At 40.5% G+C, this 20,953-nt stretch overlaps 1 protein-coding gene across 2 annotated transcripts in view; it reads left to right on the forward strand.

Annotated features, from left to right (window-relative positions):
• The first annotated feature begins 596 nt into the window (after positions 1-596).
• LOC131190212 (GDNF family receptor alpha-4-like) overlaps positions 597-20,953 on the forward strand; it is a 28,829-nt gene continuing 8,472 nt past the window's right edge. Inside the window, exons 1-3 of one of the 2 annotated variants that reach the window (XM_058167357.1) lie at positions 597-616; positions 12,766-13,059; positions 20,793-20,885. In XM_058167357.1, the coding sequence (XP_058023340.1) occupies positions 12,780-13,059; positions 20,793-20,885 (373 nt within the window). In that variant the 5' untranslated portion in view covers positions 597-616; positions 12,766-12,779. Of the gene's footprint in view, positions 617-2,546; positions 2,943-12,765; positions 13,060-20,792; positions 20,886-20,953 lie in introns of those variants that run through there. The other variant, XM_058167356.1, reaches the window with a different exon arrangement.

Below are 20,953 nucleotides of genomic sequence, written 5' to 3' on the forward strand. Positions count from 1 at the left end.
TCTTCTCTGTTGGAATTGTTGCAAAGGTTGCATTAGCAAAATTCAAATAAAAGAAGACCATTGATGTATATGTGTGTTTGTGTATATGTACATGTATGTGCATGTGTACCTATATGTAAAAAGAAAAATAGAAACCACCATAGCCCTTAATGAAACTAAAGTCATAATTAAGCATTCAATGAGACTTCAATATTTGTACCTCCTGATATGACCTATTCATATATTTTATTATTGAAGTTTTGTTTATAATCAAGCCAAATGGAGTAAATGAAACATGAATACAGTATCTTCCTTCCTGACAAGAGAGAGAGAGAGAGAGAGAGAGAGGGAGAGGGAGGGAGAGGGAGGGAGGGAGGGAGGGAGAGGGAGAGAAAGGAGCCTCTGAATCAGTGGCTGCCTGAACTAGTCCCTGCAGTTTAATTGGCAAGATTTTGGAAGAGGTTTGCCATTGCCTCCTTCCTACGGCTGAGAGTGAGGTTACTCAGATAGCTTTGTACCTAAGGTGGGACTAGAACTCTTGGGTCTCTTGGTTTCTGAACTGATGCTTTAATCACTATACCAAAATAGCTTCTCTTCCAATCAGAGATATTACGTTACCAAGAACGGACTAAGAAAGGTATTTTTGGTAGATGGTAGCTATATAATATTTAAAAAATGAATAAATAAGGAAATAAATTCAGACAAAATAGTGATATAAATGCATTAGAAAAATATATATGCTTGAATAATATTTGCATTAGACAAGTATATATAGAATGGTAATAATTTATTGTTATAATGATATATCATATAACCTGTAAGCCACCCGGAGTCAGCTTGTAGGGGAGAAGGGTGGCATAAACATTTAATAGATAAATAAAATATTGTTTTGAGAATCAGATTTTTTCACTTTTGGGTTAAAGCAATTTCTATGTGTTCTTTTTATTCTTCTCTTTGACTGTGTATCACCGTCACAGTTATTTTGGGGTTTTTTTCCTCTTTTTTGTTATTAATTTACAATCAAAAATAACATCTTCACCAGTTACATTCATATATGACTAATCAACTTCTTGAATTAAGTACCATCTATTTGGTATTTAATCGGGCTATTTACGGGACCGCCTACTGCCACAAACAGCCTCCCACAGACCTGTGCGCTCCCACAGGGAGGGCCTCCTTGGGGTGCCATCGGTGAAACAATGTCGACTGGCGACCCCCAGGGGTAGGGCCTTCTCTGTGGGGGCTCCTGCCCTCTGGAACGAGCTGCCTCCGGGGCTTCGCCAACTCCCCGACCTTCGGACTTTCCGCCGTGAGTTGAAGATTCTTTTATTCCATCGAGCTGGGCTAGCCTGATTAAGTAATTTTAAATGAGGTTTTAGTTTTTGTATTAGTTAGTTTTTTAATATTTTGGCCATTATTTATATAAATTCTTAGTCTGTTTTTTAATGTGTATTTATTGTATCTTTTAAATTGGCTGTTAACCGCCCTGAGTCCTTCGGTATACAGATGCAATAAATAAATAAATAAATAAATAAATTTGCATGCATTCACAGAATACATGATTAGAGTATGTTGACCCAAATTTTATTTTAGTTTGTTATAGAAATTCAGCCCTTATGGATTTTCAAGTTAAAATTGATAATGGAATTTGGAAAAGAAGCTTTTTTAAAATTAAGCGCAGCTGGTTTCGGCTTATTGGAGATGTTCCCTTTATTCTGCATTTCATTGCTATTATAAAGAGAAACACCCAGATACTCTATGGTTCTCTGTTCTTCATTCTGAAATATATTTTATTCCTAATCAGAGAAACCTTTGGAAAGACTGCTAAGATATTCTAAATGTAAGGTGAAGTTCACCAGATATCTTAAAATTGTAATGACAAGAATACTTCAAGAACAGAAAACTCCGTTAATTTGCGATTAGTTCTTTGACACTGCTGGTAAATTTCATTAGGTTTCATATTTTATCAATGCAAAGGCAGCAGCTGACATGATCGTAAACCAATTCAAGGTGGCCAATGTTCGCCTCTCCTCCTTCCAACTCCACAAGCCGATCGCGTATTCTCAACCTGGGTTGCAGGTTGAGCGTTAGACTACAATTCCCAGGCTCGGTAATGAGCAAAAAACAAACAAACATGGGAACTGCATCCCAATATTTGGCGATCTTGGGCTCCGAAAAATGGAGGTAAACAGAGCTAGATTTCTCTCTACTCCATCCACCTGCTCTGTCGAATTTACGTGCCAGACGGCGAAGCGAAGAACAACCGGCTGCGACGAATGTTTGGTTTGCTATTTGCAAAGTTCCAACAACGTTGGTTGTTTTTTTTTAATTCCACGTACTGATTGCAGCCTTTGGAGCGCAGAAAGGTGCGGCGACGGGCGGAGGTGGGGCGCCTCGAGCTTGGCGGGAGGCATTTTCATCCCGCCCGTTTTCTTCGCCTCAGGCGAGGTTCTGGCACAGCCCCAGCCGGTTCCTTCGAGGTTTTGACAGCGCCGCTTAAACGCGATAGGCGCGCTCCTATTGGGGGCTCCGTCCTGGCTTACCAAAGCCCCCGCCCCCGCCCCCACCTCAGCCCCGACTGGAAAGATATACAAGGGAACTGGCAGTTGCCCTCGCAGAATCTGCGCGCGAGGTTGTCGCCTTCCCCTCCTCCCCTCGCACCCCAGTCCTCTCTCCCGCCGTTTGTCCGTTGCTCGCGCGCTCCCTCAGAGCGGTGGCTGTTCCCTCGAGCGTCCCTCGTGCGCGCTGGCGGCGACGCCTAGCTCCGAAGAGGAAAGTCGTCGCGAAAGCGGGACGAAAAGAAGCGGTTGGGCTGCCCGGGCTTCGCCGAACCCAAGAGGGCACGTCAGCTCTCCTTCGCAGACTGTTTGGGAGCGGAACGACAACTACCCTCACGACGTCTCTTTCGCGTCCCTTCGCCATGGGGTTCCCCCTGCTGCTGGGTCTGCTGCTTTCCCGCGCCGGTAAATTTGGGGCTGCGGGAGTGTCGTCTCTCGTCCCCTTCACCGCAGGGTTAATCTCTATTGAACGGAAGGGAGGTTTTTTTTTTTTTTTTAAAAATAATTCCTGAGGGCTGAAGGCTGCGCTGCGCGGGACCGGGGAATTCTGCCTGTTACTCCGCAAAGCTCTCTTTAACCTTCCTCTCTTTTTTTAGGGCAATGGTTTAATTGTGTGTCCCGCCGCGGCTTTTTCTTCCTGTATATCAGATACGATTATGGATCGCTCAGTCTTTTGCTTTTTTTAAAAAAATATATTTTTTTAAAAAAATGCTTTTTTGGCTTTCTCGCTCTCCTTGCTCTCCTTGCCATAAGGAGGCTTTTGTTGCAATTCCGAGTACAACTTGTTGGTTGTTAAAGTAACTCTCTCTTCTCGGAGGCTTCTTTCCGCCCAGCGCTCTTAGGATCGGGGCCCTGAGGCGCCTCTTTTTCGAGGCTCGTCCAGATTCCTGGTCTGCGTGCGGGCTTCGTAGTTCAGATTTGCGGGTGAGATCTTCTCTGGTGATTTGCTGGTCGCTTTGGGTGTGTTCGGGTCAGGCGGGTTTCTGGTTCACTTTATGGATGATGGGTGCTGTGCGATGAAAGGAGAAGGTGTTGGACATTGGGACATGGACGGTAGGTAGGAATGGAGTGAGGTCAACAGTAGACAGTCTTAAGGTTAAAAAATTGGGGGTTTGGGGTTGTCGAAGTGGAAATAGAAAATAGGCTACTCACAGTTTTTTGTTCTCAGTGGCAGGCTGAGCTGCTCCGGTACATAAACTTTCTTCAGGTGCCTGCCAAGATTTTTGCGGGCTAGGAAAAAGCAACGATTCCCCCACCCACCCCCCAGAGTTGTTTACCAGCATGTTTTAGAAGCACTTTACAACTGGCAGTTCATTCACTTAAATAATATGAAGAGGATTTTTGTCCTAAGTAATGTTAAATTATATCTCATTATTTCCAGAAGAGGCAATTTGAATCAAAGGGTTTTCATTCATGAGGCTTATAATTTTGGTTGTTTACATTTTGCCTGTAACCTTCAACAACAACCTTACAGTTTTAAAAGATTTCTGGTGATTTCATGCTGGGCAAGGCAGTTTTACTGAACTGCCCTGAAGAAAAAAATCTCCCTAGCGCATCAGTTGAGAATCTTTGGCTACCAGATCTTGAACTGACTATACCATATGCTGATGTTGACTTTGGGGACTTGCAATTCAGCAGTGCCTGGAACCCAGGGATTTCTAATCCTAGGTTACCATTTGTAGAGTAGAGTAGAGTAGAGTAGAGTAGAATAGAATAGAATAGAATAGAATAGAATAGAATAGAATAGAATAGAATAGAATTTTTAATTGGCCAAGTGTGATTGGACACACAAAGAATTTGTCTTGGTGCATATGTTCATAAAAGAAAAGGTACCTTCATCAAGGTACAACACTTACAACACTTAATGATAGTCATAGCTACAATTAAGCAATCAGGAAACAATCAATATCAATATAAATGCAAGGAACAAAGTTACAGTCATCTGAGAAGGTCCTTTCATCTAATCTAATATAGACAGTTCTTAGATAACTTAATTCATACTAGGAAGGAGAGACAGGTCAATTTAAAAATAACCCATCTATTTAATTTGCTAATAACCCAAGGAAATAAATCACACAATGAATTCAGATATCCCGAACAAGATCTGTAGGGTTCCTATATTTGACAAGATGCAAAAGACAAGTTGATTATATCCAGATTTGGGCAGTTGCAAGTGGGTTCCAAGAAGCAAACTTTTTCCATTCTTCTCCTCCAGTCTTTTCCTCTCAAATGCTAAATTTAGAAATGGAGATATAGCTTTATAGCAAAGGTTGTTGTTAACTGCATTTATATTCCATCATTCCTGCTGAAGCAAAAGATGCTAAACAAAATTTTCTCAACTCCCTTTTACCTTCACAACAATTTTGTGTGGCAGCCTATTGTAGTCACTCCTTATTTATTTAAACATAATTCATGAATTATGAATTCAAGAAGGATGTTAAGCCTTCTTAAGCCCATAATGACTGAATTTACGTAATGTATTCTGTCTGAAACAGAGCAATTAGATAATGACTGAGCAAAAGGTGTGAACCAATGAATGATCAATCCCAAGTCAACTTCTTGACTGAATGGGAAGCTGAATTTCATTCTCCCAATATTGGTAGGATGCTCTAACTAGATGTTTTAAATTACTCAAACTGAAGAATATCAGCTCTTGATGAAGAACTACATATTTGGAATACTTTCCTGCTTCTATGGTGGCTAACCGGTTGGGAACAAATAAGATCAGAGGCAATCTTATTCCTCCAGCAACTGTTGTTTAGAAGGGTGTTGTCTCTGTTTATGCAGGTACTACCTATATATTGTGTAACCATCAAGACGAGAATATACCACATTGTAATAGTAATTAAAAAAAAAATTAATGGCAACATGCATTGTAGCCTCTTCCCGGAGTAAACCCCCAAAACAATATGATGGTATACCATACAGTTTGAACCTAATATTTATCTACAAAACAGCTTGATTTAACATTAAGTCTGCTAACATTTTTCTGTGCTAAACTCATGGAGGAAATCACAGTTATGGCTTTTCTGGCTGTTTCTGGCAGAGCATTAAAATGGTATATAATCATGTGTGTGTGTGTGTGTGTGTGTTATATATATATATATATATATATATATATATATATATATATATATATATATATATATATATATATATATATGTTTTTGTAGGTTTTCACGGGTATAGACATGTAGGTCTTGGCATATTCAGGTCTTTTCCCATGTAAGGTTGATACTCTCAACCTTACACGGGAAAAGACCCGAATACGCCAAGACCGACCTACCTTCCTACCTACATACTTACTTACATACATACATACATATACACACACACACACACACACACACAGGTACTTGTGTGTGTGTGTGTGTGTGTGTATACATCTTCTATACATTGAACATATGGTGAGAAACAATTAAAAAGGTAAAGATTTCCCCTTTACCTTTTTCAGGGTCTAGGGGGCGGTGCTCATCTCCGTTTCTTAGCTGAGGGAACCAGCCTTGTCTGAAGACCCATGGTCATATGGTTGGCAGTGGCATGACTATATGTTGAGGCACATGGAATGCTATTATATTCCCACTGAAGTGGTATCTATCTACTTGCATTTGCAAAAAATTATTTTCTCCTTATAAACATTGGCATTTCTCTGAAGTGCTTATGTTACTTTTTACTTGTTGTTAGTCATCCCAGGCCAGACTCATGACATATAGTGAATTAGAGGTATAAAGGCTGGTGAAATAGGTTGTAGGTATCATTGCTCAATGAAGAAAGTCTATGCCAAAAACTACACTGTTCGATGTTATCAGATATATTCCATTGACTGACAAATCCAAGATCATTTCTAAAATATCTTAATGTATCTTTAAATAACTGCAGAAATATCTTTTAATACATTAATTCAGTTTCTACAGATGTTCCAATCTCTTAAAATGATCATTATTTTTCCTTTATATGTATATTATGTACAGGATATAGAATCAAAATATTCAAGTGACCTCTTTTGGGAATTCCAAAATACTGTATTCTAATTATTAAATCTGAGTTCAGTTGTGTAGATTAGCAATCAAAATCCAAAAGTACAAAATAAAATATAGCATGTAGGTTAAATGAAATAAAAATAGAAGGTAAGAATAGGAAATGCAAACAGAAGTAAGAGGCTTTTTTATTGAATCAGTCTTATAGAAAGGTTTGAATGGTGTTTAAAATCTCTTATTACTTTAATCTGCCTGAGACTACGAATTCCAGTGTGTGGGAATTATTGAGAAACAATGCTATAGAATAGAATATAGAATAGAATTTTTTATTGGCCAAGTGTGATTGGACACACAAGGAATTTGTCTTTGCATATGCTCTCAATGTACATAAAAGAAAAAATACGTTCATCAAGGTACAACATTTACAACACAAATGATGGTCAATATATCAATATAAATCATAAGGATTGCCAGCAACAAAGTTACAGTCATACAGTCATAAGTGGAAAGAGATTGGTGATGGGAACTATGAGAAGATTAATAGTAGTGCAGATTCAGTAAATAGTCTGACAGTATTGATGGAATTATTTGTTTAGCAGAGTGATGGCCTTCGGGATAAAACTGTTCTTGTGTCTAGTTATTCTGGTGTGCAGTGCTCTATAGCATCGTTTTGAGGGTAGGAGTTGAAACAGTTTATGTCCAGGATGCGAGGGGTCTGTAAATATTTTCACGGCCCTCTTCTTGATTCGTGCAGTATACAGGTCCTCAATGGAAGGCAGGTTGGTAGCAATTATTTTTTCTGCAGTTCTAATTATCCTCTGAAGTCTGTGTCTTGTTGGGTTGAACCCAACAAGAACCGAACCAGACAGTTATAGAGGTGCAAATGACAGACTCAATAATTCCTCAATAATAATAATAATAATTCCTCAATAATAATAATGCTATAGACATATTTGAGGAACTGAAATAGATCATGAATTACTTACATGTGAGTTCCAAGTTAAGATAGAGCAGAAGAATAAAGCCAATTTTTATGTGGTGGTCATTTCCATACGATTCCATACAAAATTCCATACGATTGAGCAAATGCCCACCATTTTCAAGGATGTTTAAATGTGAAAGTCATATATAGGGCACTAGAAGAACTGGGAGTGAAATCAAAGAAGTTGTTAAAGTTGAACATGAAAAAAGATGACCAAAGACCAAAAAACAGAAGAAGCAAACTGGATATTAGATCAAACAGTGGAAATTGCCAATAAGAGAAAAGCCAATCCAAGAAAGACAAAAGTCTCAGGAAGAAACTTGTTTAAGAAATTTGAGAGAGCTGTTTGAAGAGACAAAGAGCAGTATTGCTAAATATTGATATAGAGAGGAAGAAACAAGGAAAGTCTTCCAAAAGATTTCTAAGCTTAGAAGGAGATTCCAGCTTTCAAAAGGATGAAATGTTAAAGGATGCCAGTAGGCAGATGGAAACTGATTCCGAGATCAAACAAAAATAGAGGGAATATAATAAACTTCAATACAGTAGAGAGGCTTGTATCCAAGATATCTTAGAAGATATTCCACATTCACAAGAAATTCAGTAAAGGTTCTGACCAAACAATGTCAGTAAATCTGAAGAATGCTATAGTAACCAACAGTGGAAGAGGTCAGTCTGTATACCAATGCCAAAAAGATGAAGAGAGAGAATTAACAGACTGTGGAAACTATTACACAAATCCTTATTTTTTCACATGCCAGAAAGCTAATGCTTAGGATCATCCAATGCAAATTACAACTCTTCCATGCAAACAGAGGTGCCAGATGTTCAAACTGGTTTTATAAAAGGCGAACTAATAAGAAAAAATATAGCTGAATAACTGAGAAAAGAAAGGAAAACCAAAAATAAATCAGTATACGCTATATGAAAACAAAACATAATTTGAAGAAACAAAGTATGAAAAGAATATTGATATTTTTGTATTTTATTACTGGAGACAAATTCTTGAAACAACCACAGCTGGCAGAAGACAAACAAAGATGAATCCAATAAAAGAGAATATTTGTAGCTCATTGTTGAAATTAAGGGTTCTTGGTGCTCTCTGATCTTGGTTATATTTTTGCAGACATTTTATTACCCACTTCTTTACCCTCCTACCATCGGGAAGGAGATATAGAAGTATAGCAAGCCACACAAACAGGCTGAAGAACAGTTTATATCCGTGGGCTGTCAGACTCCTGAATGAGAAATAACATCATAACTATGTAGTATGATGGACTGCAGGGTTGGCGCAATATGTAACATGTTCACACTGGTGCAATAGGACTGGGTGTTTTGTTAATATGATTTATTGGGTTAGGGATTTTCTGTCTTCACTGTGAGTTGTGTTGGGGGGGGTGCACTGAGGGAGCTCAACCAATCTCATTGTATATATGTTGTGCACTGACAATAAAGTATAATAATAATAATAAACTAGGTAACATCGTCAGTGCTGGTCTAAATAGATGAATAATACAATAAATCAATTTAGAGTTCTTGTGGCATGGATGACCAGACTAAAGGTATCATATTTTGGACACACTACACAAACAACTAACACTCTGAAGAAATCTGTAAATCTGGGAAAAGTGGAAAGAGAAGAAAACAACAAACAAGATGGATGTATTTAATTACAGTAGCAACTAGACAATTTGTGACCTATGGGATTATCACGTCAAAGATATTTCTTTACCAGATTCCTCAGTGCCTTCAACAATGGCAGAGTTTCTAAATATTCAGAGAGGAATTCAGAGATTAACAGATTAACAGAGTTGGAAGGGAACTTGTAGGTCTAGTCCAACCCCCTGCCCAAGCATGTATCTGCCTTGAAAATAACCCACACTGAAGTGTCAAACATCAGGAACTGACCACAGGAAATGTTTTATAATAATTTTTATTTAATCATAAAGTGATTTTTGATAATTTTTGTGTCATAAAATATATTATAAAATTATATTTTTATATTATATTTTTATATTATATAATATAAAATATATTATAAAATTTATCAAATTTTATAAGTCAGTCATGGGTCCTGAATTGTGGATGCGTTCTATAATTAAGGTCATTTGAAGTATCTTGTTTGAAAAGGTTTTGCTCTATGATGCACCAGTTGAGAATTGAGAATTTCAGTACTATTTAGATGGGTATACTGTTGGAAAACTTGAAAGGCCAAGATCATTCTAGAGAAGCAATTTTCATATGATCCTTAAAAGTTGATGCCAACTTAATGGCACCTAATGAATTTTTTTTTTTTGAAATTGAAATAAGTTTGGGGAAAAGGGGCTTAAGAGTTGTTGGGATAGAAGGTAATTTTAGAGATTATGGGTTCCTTTCCAAAACTCAAATACAGCACTGTAGCCAGAAAAAAAGTAAACCAGCATAGATTTTGCTATCTCCTTTTTTTAACCCCAACAAATGCTGGCCTCCCAATATTTCAGTGTCATCAGATGGTATGAAATCTCTCTGCCAATCAAAACATTCCTGTAATACCAATGTTTTTAATACATGGATAGACTTGAAGACCTGTTAGACCTGTTCCCACTTCTCAAAAGAAATCTCATAGAACTTGAGGGAGATCAATAAAGCATCTTCACAAGCCTAAATTCTGATCTTAATCATGTTTAATCTTTACAAAATCAAAGAGAAAAGAGGAACAAAATTGATAGTTTTGCACATATGGAAAAAAATTAAAAAGTGGTGCTCTCTTTATGTAAATGAAATGTATCTTATTTTGGACAAGATCTTAGTGATAGCTTAAACTTTGTATGATAACCTATATTCAGGATTACTTCTAAAGTTTGTAGCTACAAACTGAGCAATCTTCCTGTATTGAATTATACCGCTCAATCTTCCTGTATTGAATTATTAAATGCTCTGCATGCGCAGAGTGTTTTTGATGACATCTGGGCGGGTGGGCAGAGCCTCCTGCCGCCGCTGCTACTGGTTCACCCAAACTGGGGCAAACCAGTAGCAACCCACCACTGATTATTACCACTGTTGGTGGATTGTGAAGACATCAACGGTCTTTTAATTCTAAATTAGAATAAAATAACTTGAGACTTGAAAGCTTCTTTGGAAATCAGAGATGAGAAGTTGATTGCAAGATGAATATGTGAACCATTAGTATCTCTGTTGTGTTTGTTATTCGCTTGCTTTTTACTGAGAAATAAAAACTACTCCCTGGAACCTTGTTTCTTATATGGTAGCTGTAGTGAGATTGTTATATGTCCAAAAATGGAAAAGTTTGACCCTACCAGTAATGGAGGAATGGTTGGTGAAGATGACGGAATTTGCAAAGATGACTAAATTGTCTTTCTTGACTAGAGAAAAGGCAACATCTAAATTTATGACTGACTTAATTCTTTTTGCATTAAACAGAAAAAAACATGAATTGTGGTTTTGATAATTAGAAAAAATTAGATAATAGAAGTAAATGAGCTTTTTTATAATCATAGAGCAAGAGATAATTTTGTAATTCTTATATTTACTTCAGAGGAAATAAAAATCTTCTTTCTATCTTTTCTTTCTGTACTTTTCCTTTTTTCTTTTTCTCTCTGTTTTCTTCATTCTGTATTTGTTTGTGTTGGTTTTTATATTTTCTTTAAAATTTTTAATAAGATTTATATATAAAAAGGAATCAAAATGTCAAGGTACCGGTAATTTAAAAAAAATTAAACAAGAAATAAAAGCAAATAAAAAAGAATTAAAATGGAATAAATCTATCACATATCATGTTCCTATGTGTATTTCTTAATACAGACATTTTAACTATCCATATTTAAAATTTCAAAGCAAAATGACATTTGTGCAGATCAAGCTAATCTATTGATAAGAACATTGTTAACATAGCTAATAAATGATGATCACAGTTACTATTTTTGTAGATTTCCCCCCCAAAACTCTCTGCTGTTGTGTTTAATTTTAACCAGAACAAATCAGGGGTGAAATTCAGCAGGTTCTAACAGATTCTGGAGAACCGATAGCAGAAATTTTGAGCAGTTCAAAGAACCGGTAGAAGAAATTTTGAATAAATTCAGAGAACTGGCAAATACCACTTCTGGCTGGCCCCAGAGTAGGGTGGGAATGGAGATTTTGCAATATCCTTCCTCCAGGAGTGGGGAGGGAATGGGGATTTTGCAGTATCCTTCCCCTCGAATGGGGTGGGAATGGAGATTTTACAATATCCTTCCCCTGCCACGCCCACCAACCCATGTCCGCCAAGCCACACCCCGTCCGAGAAGCCACGCCCACAGAACCAGTAGTAAAAAATTTGGATTTTCCCACTGGAACAAATGCTCATACTTTTAATATAGTTAATTGAGTGAAAGTTGTATTTCATGGCGTCATGGAATGTAAAAGTTGATTGCTCTGATGTTGTCCTGTTTTCCAGTGTTTTACAGTAACAAATCTAGCCACACATTAAACAAATGAATTCATTTATATTTCTCAGGAAATATGAAATAAATGCTCAAGAAGATTTATTGTAAAAGATGATTGGGTAATTTTTCCAATTACTTCAAAAACTTGTTACTAATTGGACTTGTTCATCTAAATGTAGCAGTATGCTTACAACCCTGCCAGCATAATCTAGAAAGTTTATAATTTATTTAGTGTCATTTATTATCATTTTAACATTAGTACTATTACCTAATAGTAATACCAAATGCCTTTGGCATTTAGTCATGCCGGCCACATGACCACGGAGATGTCTTCGGACAGCGCTGGCTCTTCAGCTTTGAAACGGAGATGAGCATCGCCCCCCAGAGTTGGGAACAACTAGCGCATATGTGCGAGGGGAACCTTTACCTTTACCTTACTATTTCCTATATGATATCTTCATGGTCAGTTCTTCTTGTCCTGTTGAAGTAAATTTAAAAGAAATTCTGTGCCACAAAAAACTCTAATAATATTAATTAAGTTCAGATACCAGATCATCCTTGCAGAGTTTTTAAAGACTTGGGTAAGAGTTTTATGATATATTAATATTACCAAGAATCCCTTGCTTTTAAGTGAAGCAGGTCTACATCTTTTTTCAGCTGTTCTTAATGCTCTTAATTGATGCAATCTAGATAATTTATGAAGGAATTATTGAACTTGACTCACTTGAAACCAAATTGAACATGAAATTAGGAAGGCTCCTTTGGTAACCAACACTATGGGATGAGAACTTGGCTGCAGTATGTACAGCATGTATATATAAAATGATAACGTTCCTTCTTTTCCCAAACAGGAGGATTCCAAGTTATGTCCTTTGAGCAGCCAAACAACTGTCTAACAGCTGAGACCCTTTGTCTAGCTGAGCCTTCCTGCAGTGCCACCTATCAAATCCTGCAAAACTGTTCCCAGCATCTTTCTAAGAACAGTTACATCTCTCTCTACCATGAAGCCAAGAACAGATGCACAGAGGCCCAAATAAAGATGAGACATAGTCATTTTCAGCACTGCAGATGTCATCAACGTGCACAGAAGAAGGAAGAGCGTTGCTTGCAAATCTACCGGGCTGTTTATTCAACTTTAACACAAGGTGTGATAGAAACATGATGATGATTGATTTTCTTGTATCACTAGAGGTAACAGAAAAAAATACCCAACATTCTGGTAGAAACAAATGCTTAGACCTAAGAGGAAAATAACTAGCATCAGTGTCTGAAATAAGCATTCATAACTGTGAATGGCTAGTCCAGTTTAGCTCACAAGGATGACATGCTTGTGGTCCGCCTTGCAGAGCTGATAAGACAGCCTGTTCAGAAGGTATCAAAAGCATCTTAGAGGTCCAAGAGGATCAACCAAACCATATTTCCCCATCTTTTTCCTGGCAAAGGTTATCTCACAGGCAGTTTTCATTACAAAGCAGGTGTTCAACTGGATTGGATCTAGAAAACCAATTTAACCCAAGAGAACATGGAGTTAATCAGCCACCAGCCGCTCAAGCACCTTGCCTTAGGAAGAAAGATTGGCTATTGGCCTATAGCTGTTTCCATCCCCGGGGTCCAGGTTGGGTTTCTTCAGAAGCATCCTAATGACTGTGTCTTTCAAATAAATTGAAACTCACTTTTGTTGCTGAGACATCTATGACCTTAGATCAGTGATGGCTAACTTTTTTGCCCTCATGTGCCAAAAGCAGGGGCAGCACGGGGGGATTGTGCTTGTGTGTGCTCACACCCATAATTCAATGCATCTGCCCCCCCCCCGCGCATGCACATGTGACACCCCCGCACTCCCCCCACTTTTGGCACATGATGGCATGGTGGGCCCAGTTGGCCTGTTTTTTGGCTTCCCCAGGCTCTGAAGCCTGGGGATGGCAGAAATGGCCTCCCCTCCCATAGACCCTCTGGAGGCCGGAAATGGCCTGTTTCCTGACTTCCGGTGTGACCGGAAGGCCCATTTTTCACCCACCCCAGGCTCCAGAGCCTTTCTTGGAGCCTGGGAAGGGCGAAAACGGCCTTCACCACCACCCCGGAAGCCCTCCGGAGACTGGAAATAGCCCATTTCCCGACTTCCAATAGGACCAGAAGGTCCAAAAATCAGCTGGCCAGCGCGCACATGCGCGCTGGAGCTGAGTTAGGGCAACACTCGCGTGCCCACAGATATGGCTCCGCGTGCCACCTGTGCAAAGGTGTTGGTTACGACCTTTAAAGCGCTCCATGGCTTAGGGCCTGGGTACTTACGGGACCGCCTGCTGTTACCTCATGCCTCCCACCGACCCGTACGCTCTCACAGAGAGGGACTTCTCAGGGTGCCGTCCGCCAAGCAATGCCGGCTGGCGGCCCCCAGGGGAAGGTCCTTCTCTGTGGGGGCTCCCACACTCTGGAACGAGCTTCCCCCGGGTTTACGCCAAATACCTGACCTTCGGACCTTCCGCCGCGAACTGAAGACACATCTTTTCATTCGCGCGGGGCTGGCTTGAATTTTATTGAATTTTATTGGTTTTTTAAATTTTTAAAATTTTTAATATTAATCTTAAATGGGATTTTAGTTTTTTATATATTTTAAAGTTTCGGGCTAATTATAATAAGTTTTTTAATTCACATTTTAAACTGTACATTGTATTGTCTTTTTTACTTCTGCCTGTACACCGCCCTGAGTCCTTCGGGAGAAGGGCGGTATAAAAATCAAATAAAATAAATAAATAAATAATAATAAATAGGTTTGCCATCATGGTCCTAGACCCAACAGGGAGGGAAAATAAACTTTCCTGTACAGGAAATAGGAATAGTAACTGAGATTAGTGATGGAATCAGCAAAATCTGCACCAATTTATTTTTCTATTGGCTGATAGATGGGAGGGTACAGCAGAAGGGACTAACATCCTTGAAAATAGCAAAGCAAAATACCCATTGAGATGTGAGAAAGGGATGTGTGTGTGGTGGGATAGTGCTGAATTTAAACCATAATAGGTATAAAAAGGGACAACAGTTATTGACAGAATGTGATCTCTTGCTTAAAGGGGATTCATTCAGTATGCAATAAAGATTTTTAGCTAGCCATGCTGTGTCAAGCACCTAGGTAGTTTCTGCTGAGTTTGAACCAAGGAGTCTGCCAATGGAGATAAGTACAACAAAAGTAGTATTTGCTCTCTCCTGCAAATAGCTAATTTAAGGGCTAATCTTAAGAAAAGAAGACACTTCCAAATGGGGTCTTTGATCCCAGTCCTTCACCCTTTTTTCTGGTTCCTGGACAACAACAACCTTTTTGTCCTTGCCAAAATGTGGCATTGTAATTCTTATTCTTATTTAAGAATTCTTAAATAATTCTTATTTAAGACATAAAACACGTGCCTGTATTGCAAGCCTTTCTAACAGATAATAACTTATTACGATATAGTACTCCTTATGGCCCTGAGCATAAGGGGGTTGGACTTCAGTCTCCAGCTTCTTTATTTAAAAGTCTCAAATGGCAAAGATCGTAATGAGATTCTATTTTTTTTGTAAGGCTTCAATAACAGACTTTTGCAAGTCAGAATGCATTTTCCCCCTCCCTCCCTTTATCTTCATAATAACAAGGAAGGGTCAAGTCTGAGATGCTTTCTCAAATTACATTTCTTTTCCAATACAAATTTCTTTTATCTGACCATTGCTTTGGTTGCAGCTCTTTCTCGTGTTCCTCAGTGTTATTCCTACTTCCCATTGTAGGATAAAACAAAGGCCATGTAGGTACACAGAATAGCTTCTTTTTCAGCCACTTCATTCCATTTGTTACTTGAGTTGTTTTTAAACATAATTGTAGCATTAAACTGTAGTATCAAAAGCAACTGAGACAACAGATACTGCTTTACTCAACAGCTCCACTTCCCTCGGTCAACCATGGCTTGGTTAAGAGTACTGAACCCATGTTCATAGGTATACCAGACAAGAGCTGATAGCTGTGGGTTGGGGATTATATTGGGGACCAGCGGAAGGGAAAGCTGATGCTACTTCTTACTGCCACCACTGGTCACCTGAACATTTGGGCTGAACCAAGTTTCCAAATTGAAATTGGTTCAGAGCAGGGGTAAAATGCACTTACCTTCGCTACCAGCTCAGAGATGTGAATGTGCACGTGCACTATGTGAGCGTGCACCTCTGCGGATGCACAGAGGGTCAGCGCATGACACGTGATGACATCTGGGCGGAGAGATGAATGGGACAGCGGCAGTGCTGGGGAAGCGTCGGCATATCCTCCCTCTTCAAGTGGGTCAAGTGGCTTTTGCTGTGGCGCGGTTGCTTCAGTGGTTTTGGCTCTTTCTCTGGGGATCGAGAGGGCGAGCGCAGACAGTTTCTCGCTTCACTGCCAAAGCTCCTCAAGCCAATGTGCTGGTGAAACCCAGCCGGCAATGTACAAAGGTTGCAGCTTGCAGGGAGGGAGATTTGAATCGGTTTGGTTCAGCAAACTTATTCAAATAGTCTCTACCACCTTGGCTGAGCCGTGCATGTGCGGGGGGAGGGGTGCATGCGCGGGGGCCACGCTCACATTGCATTTTGGAGATTCAGGCACGCAGGCAGGCGCGCTTTGGGCACTCAGTCCAAAAAGGGTTAGCCATCACTGGCATAGGAGGCACAGTATATTTCTCTCTGGAGATAAAAGCAGGGCACCTACCTTTTAGATAGTAATCTCATAGGATGTGCTAAATGGCTTGCCACTTAATCAAAGAAAATCTAGTAAATCCTGGATGATGATGATGATGATGATGATGATGATGATGATGATGATGATGATGATGATGATGATAATGATAGCAATAGCAATAGCACTTAGACTTATATACCTCTTCACAGTGCTTTACAGCCCTCTCTAAGCAGTTTACAGAGTCAGCATATTGCTCCCAACAATCCGGGTCCTCAGTTTACCCACCTCGGAAGGATAGTGGAAGGCTGAGTCAATCTTGAGCCTGGTGAGATTTGATCTGCCAAACTGCTGGCAGCCGGTGATCAGCAGAAGTAGCCTGCAGTACTGCATTCTAACCACTGCATCACTGCGGCTCATATAAAATCAATGATGTTACCATTCAGTTGTGTCTTTCCATTTCTTCCGATCTTGCACTATTCCTTTGAGTTTTTCTATTCTCTGGGTGTGTCAGCTTTGATAGTGTCCAGCCACCATGTGTCAGGGTTCCAAATAACCCTCCCAACAAAATTAAAACTCCGAGACCGGCATGTCTTGTTTCTTTTTACTACAAACTCTTCCAAACATAATTACTTTCGCCAGTGAATTTCTGTTCATGACATGGCCAAAATAAGTGAGACATATTTTTGTGATTTTCCCCCCCTTCTAGTAACATGTCTGGTGTTATGCACTCCAGTACTTTCTTGTTGGTCACTTTTGCTGTCCAAGGAATACACAGGTGCCTTCTTCAGCACTACAGCTTATTATTAGCACATGACATTGTTTTATTAGCCAGGAGACTACAATGCTATTGCAGAGTAGTAGTTTGGCTGTCAGTTTACCAGCTCTGTTGTAGGACACGCTCCTACACTTCCCAAAGTGCACCACAGAAGAGAGAGCTGGCTTCGCACCAGAAAGAAAGTCTGCAGTGTCATCCTAGTCAGTGGTGGGATTCAAATTTTTTAACAACCCGTTCTGTGGGTGTGGCTTATTTTGGGGTGTGGCTTGGTGGTCATGTGACTGGGTGGGCGTGGCTAGCTGCTCATGTGACTGGGTGGGCGAGCCTAGCTGCTCATGTGACCGGGTGGCCATGGCTATGGGCATAGAAACTACTCAGAGGGCTAAAAAAAGTCATTTCTGACCGGTCCTCGCACTTATGACCATCCTCACATTTATGCCCATTGCAGCATTTTTAACAACCATGTCACTCATTTCACAACTGCTTCTCTTCACCACAGTTACAAAATAGGGCGCAAAATGTAAAATGTGAGGACAGTTGTAGGTGTGAAGACAAAAGTGTGAGGACAAGTCAAAAATAACTTTTTCAGCCCTCTGAGTAGTCCCTATTTATTTATTTATTTATTTATTTATTATTTAAATTTGTATACCGCCCTTCTCCCGAAGGACTCAGGGCGGTTCACAGCCAGATAAAATAGACAATAATATTACAATATAAATACTATTAAAATACAATTAAAAAACTTATTCAATTGGCCGAAATTAAAATTTAGAATAAATGATAAAAAACCCATTAAAAACCCACAAATTTAAAAACTAATCCAGTCCTGCACAAAATGCTGCAACAGGCATAAATGATGGCCGGTCATAAGTGTGAGGACTGGTCAAAAGTGTTAGAACCTGTTAGAAATCACTTTTTTCAGCCATCTGGGTAGTCCCTATGCACATAGGGACTACCCAGAGGACTGAAAAAAGTGATTTCTGACAGGTTCTTGCACTTTTGAACAGTCCTCACACTTATGACCAGTCATCATTTATGCCTGTTGCAGCATTTTTAATAACCATGTCACTCATGTCACAACTGCGGTGCTTCATGTGACCGGATAGGCATGTCCAGGTGGTCATGTGACATAGCTTTTTGCCCTAATGACTGTTTGCTGCAATGTTCTTAAGTGTGAAAAACGGTCATAAGTCACTTTTTCATGCTTGTTAAACCAATTACCAGAACAAATCCATTCTCCCTCCCTCTTTCTCTCCATCTCTTTCTCCCCCTTTCTCTTTTTCTCTCCTTAATCTCTTTCTCCCTCCCTCTCTTTCTCTCCATCATTCTCCCCCCTCTTTCTCTCAATCTTTCTCTCCTTAATCTCTCTTTCTCCCTCCTTCTCTTTCTCCCCTTTTCTTCTTCATCTTTCTCCCCCTTCTATCCTTCATCTCTCTTTTTCTCCTTCATCTTTCTCTCCATCTTTCTCTCCTTAATCTCTCTTTCTCCCTCCCTCTCTTTCTCTCCATCTTTCTCCCCCCTTTTTCTTCTTCATCTTTCTCCCCCTTCTCTCCTTCATCTCTCTTTCTCTCCTTCATCATTTTCTGCCCCCCCTCTTTCTCTCCATCACTCTTTCTCCAGATGGGGTAGGGTAGGCTGGCGCTGCGTGGGTGGGAGGCGGCTGCAGGACAGTCCTGCTGGGTGGGCGGCAGGCCGAGGCGATTGACACATGCTTTGCGGCCCACCCCCTCCAAGCTCCTCGCTGGCCATGCTTGAATTGGACGGAGGCAGGCTTTCGGCGGCGGCTGCATGGTGCTTGGATCGGGTGGGCAGCGAGGTGCATGGATCGGGTAGGCAGCGAGGTGCATGGATCCGGTGGGCAGCGGCCACAAGCTGCTGCCCACCTGATCCATGCACCTAACTGCCCACCAATCAAGCGCCATCGACCGCCGACGAAGCCTGCCTGCATCCAAGCGTCTCTCTAGCCAGCAATTAAAGTGCCTCGCTGGCCACATGGCCAGCGAGGAGCTTGAATCGGCTGGCTAGCAAGAGTCTTAGATGCAGGTAGGCTTCGGTCGGCGGCCGCGTGGCGCTTGGATCGGGTGGGCAGCAAGGTGCATGGATCGGGTGGACAGCAAGACACTTGGATGGAGGCAGACTTTGGTTGGCAGCCACGTGGCCAGCGAGGTGCTTGGAGGGGGTAGGTCATGGCCGGCAGCTGGGCGGGCGTAGGTCAGCCACCTTTCACAGTCCCGCTTCCCCAGGGGCAGCACTCAGCTGTATTTGCCTTCTGCTGCTGGAGCGGTCGGGGCAGTCAGAGGTGGGCAGTCTGAGATGGGGAACAGAGTGGTAGGCCACGGCAAAAGTAGGAAAGGCTGGGCCATGAGTGAAAGGATAGCGATAACTACAGCTATGCCTCAGTGTGTCACTAAGGCAAACTGTGCGAGCGAGGCCAATAAATAGTGGGGGGGCAGGGCAATGGGTGGGCGAGCCAGCAATTTAAAAAATGCTTCGGTGTGCTCCGAGGCCAATAAATAATGGTGGGGCGGGGCCGGGTGAGGGGCGGTTGAGCCAGACATTTAACAAGCGGTTCGGGTGTACTCCCAGGGGGAGGAGAGTGCGAGCCAGCAATTTAACAAGTGGTGCTGCGACACTAGTAAGTAATGGTGGGAAGGGGAGGGGCAAGGGGTGGGGCAAACCGGCAATTTAAAAAATGGTTCGGCCAAACCACCTAGAACCGGCAGAATCCCACAACTGATCCTAGTCCCCCCTCCCTTCCCTGGAGCTGCCTCATAAATGGGTGCTGCCAGGAAGGTTAAAAATGGCAGGAATCTGACTGCCTGCACAGAGCACCAACTCATCCCCCCCTCCCATCAAAGTGGTACCTACTCATATAGAACATGCTTTCAAACTGTTAGGCGGATAGAAGCTGAGGCGAGTGACAGGAGCTCACCCCATCATACAGTGCTAGGACTCGAACCGCTGGAACAGAGACCATCTTCAGGCACTGCTTTTTTGATGGTACATACTTTAGCTTTAACCTTTGCCACCAACACTTCATGATCTAAGCCACAATTATTATTACATATATAATGTGAAGACAAATAAATAATTGAAACAATTTTATTCTGGAACCTATGTTAAGAACCTAAAACATTACACTGCTTCATATTGTTTTAGATAAATAGTAACAGCATAATTCTACTCACTATATATTATAGTCTGTTATTAGCAATTATTAAGCTCAATAATGTTAACATATAGACCAGTTGTCCTTTTATAATGTTTGCCTCCCAAACTAACTGTTGTTTACTGTGTAAACTGTGTAATGTACACTTTGCTGTGATTAGACAAGCCCATTTTTTAATACTCTTGTTTTTAGATAATGGTTTTTCATAATCTCTTGGGAACTTTTCAGTACTCTAGCAGATAAAATTATATCTTTTTATGTTGTACAGATGACTTTCATTTGGAGGTGCTTCCCCATAGGGATATAGCAAACAAAGAAGCTATGAAGATAAAATACAACAAGCTGGCAACTCGTGTCTCAGGTAGAATTTATATCGACCATTCACAATCTTTAGCATACTTCCTGGAATCCCTTAGGACTAAGATAGTA

The sequence above is a fragment of the Ahaetulla prasina genome, chromosome 2, assembly GCF_028640845.1.
Source record: "Ahaetulla prasina isolate Xishuangbanna chromosome 2, ASM2864084v1, whole genome shotgun sequence".
Classification (NCBI taxonomy): domain Eukaryota; kingdom Metazoa; phylum Chordata; class Lepidosauria; order Squamata; family Colubridae; genus Ahaetulla; species Ahaetulla prasina.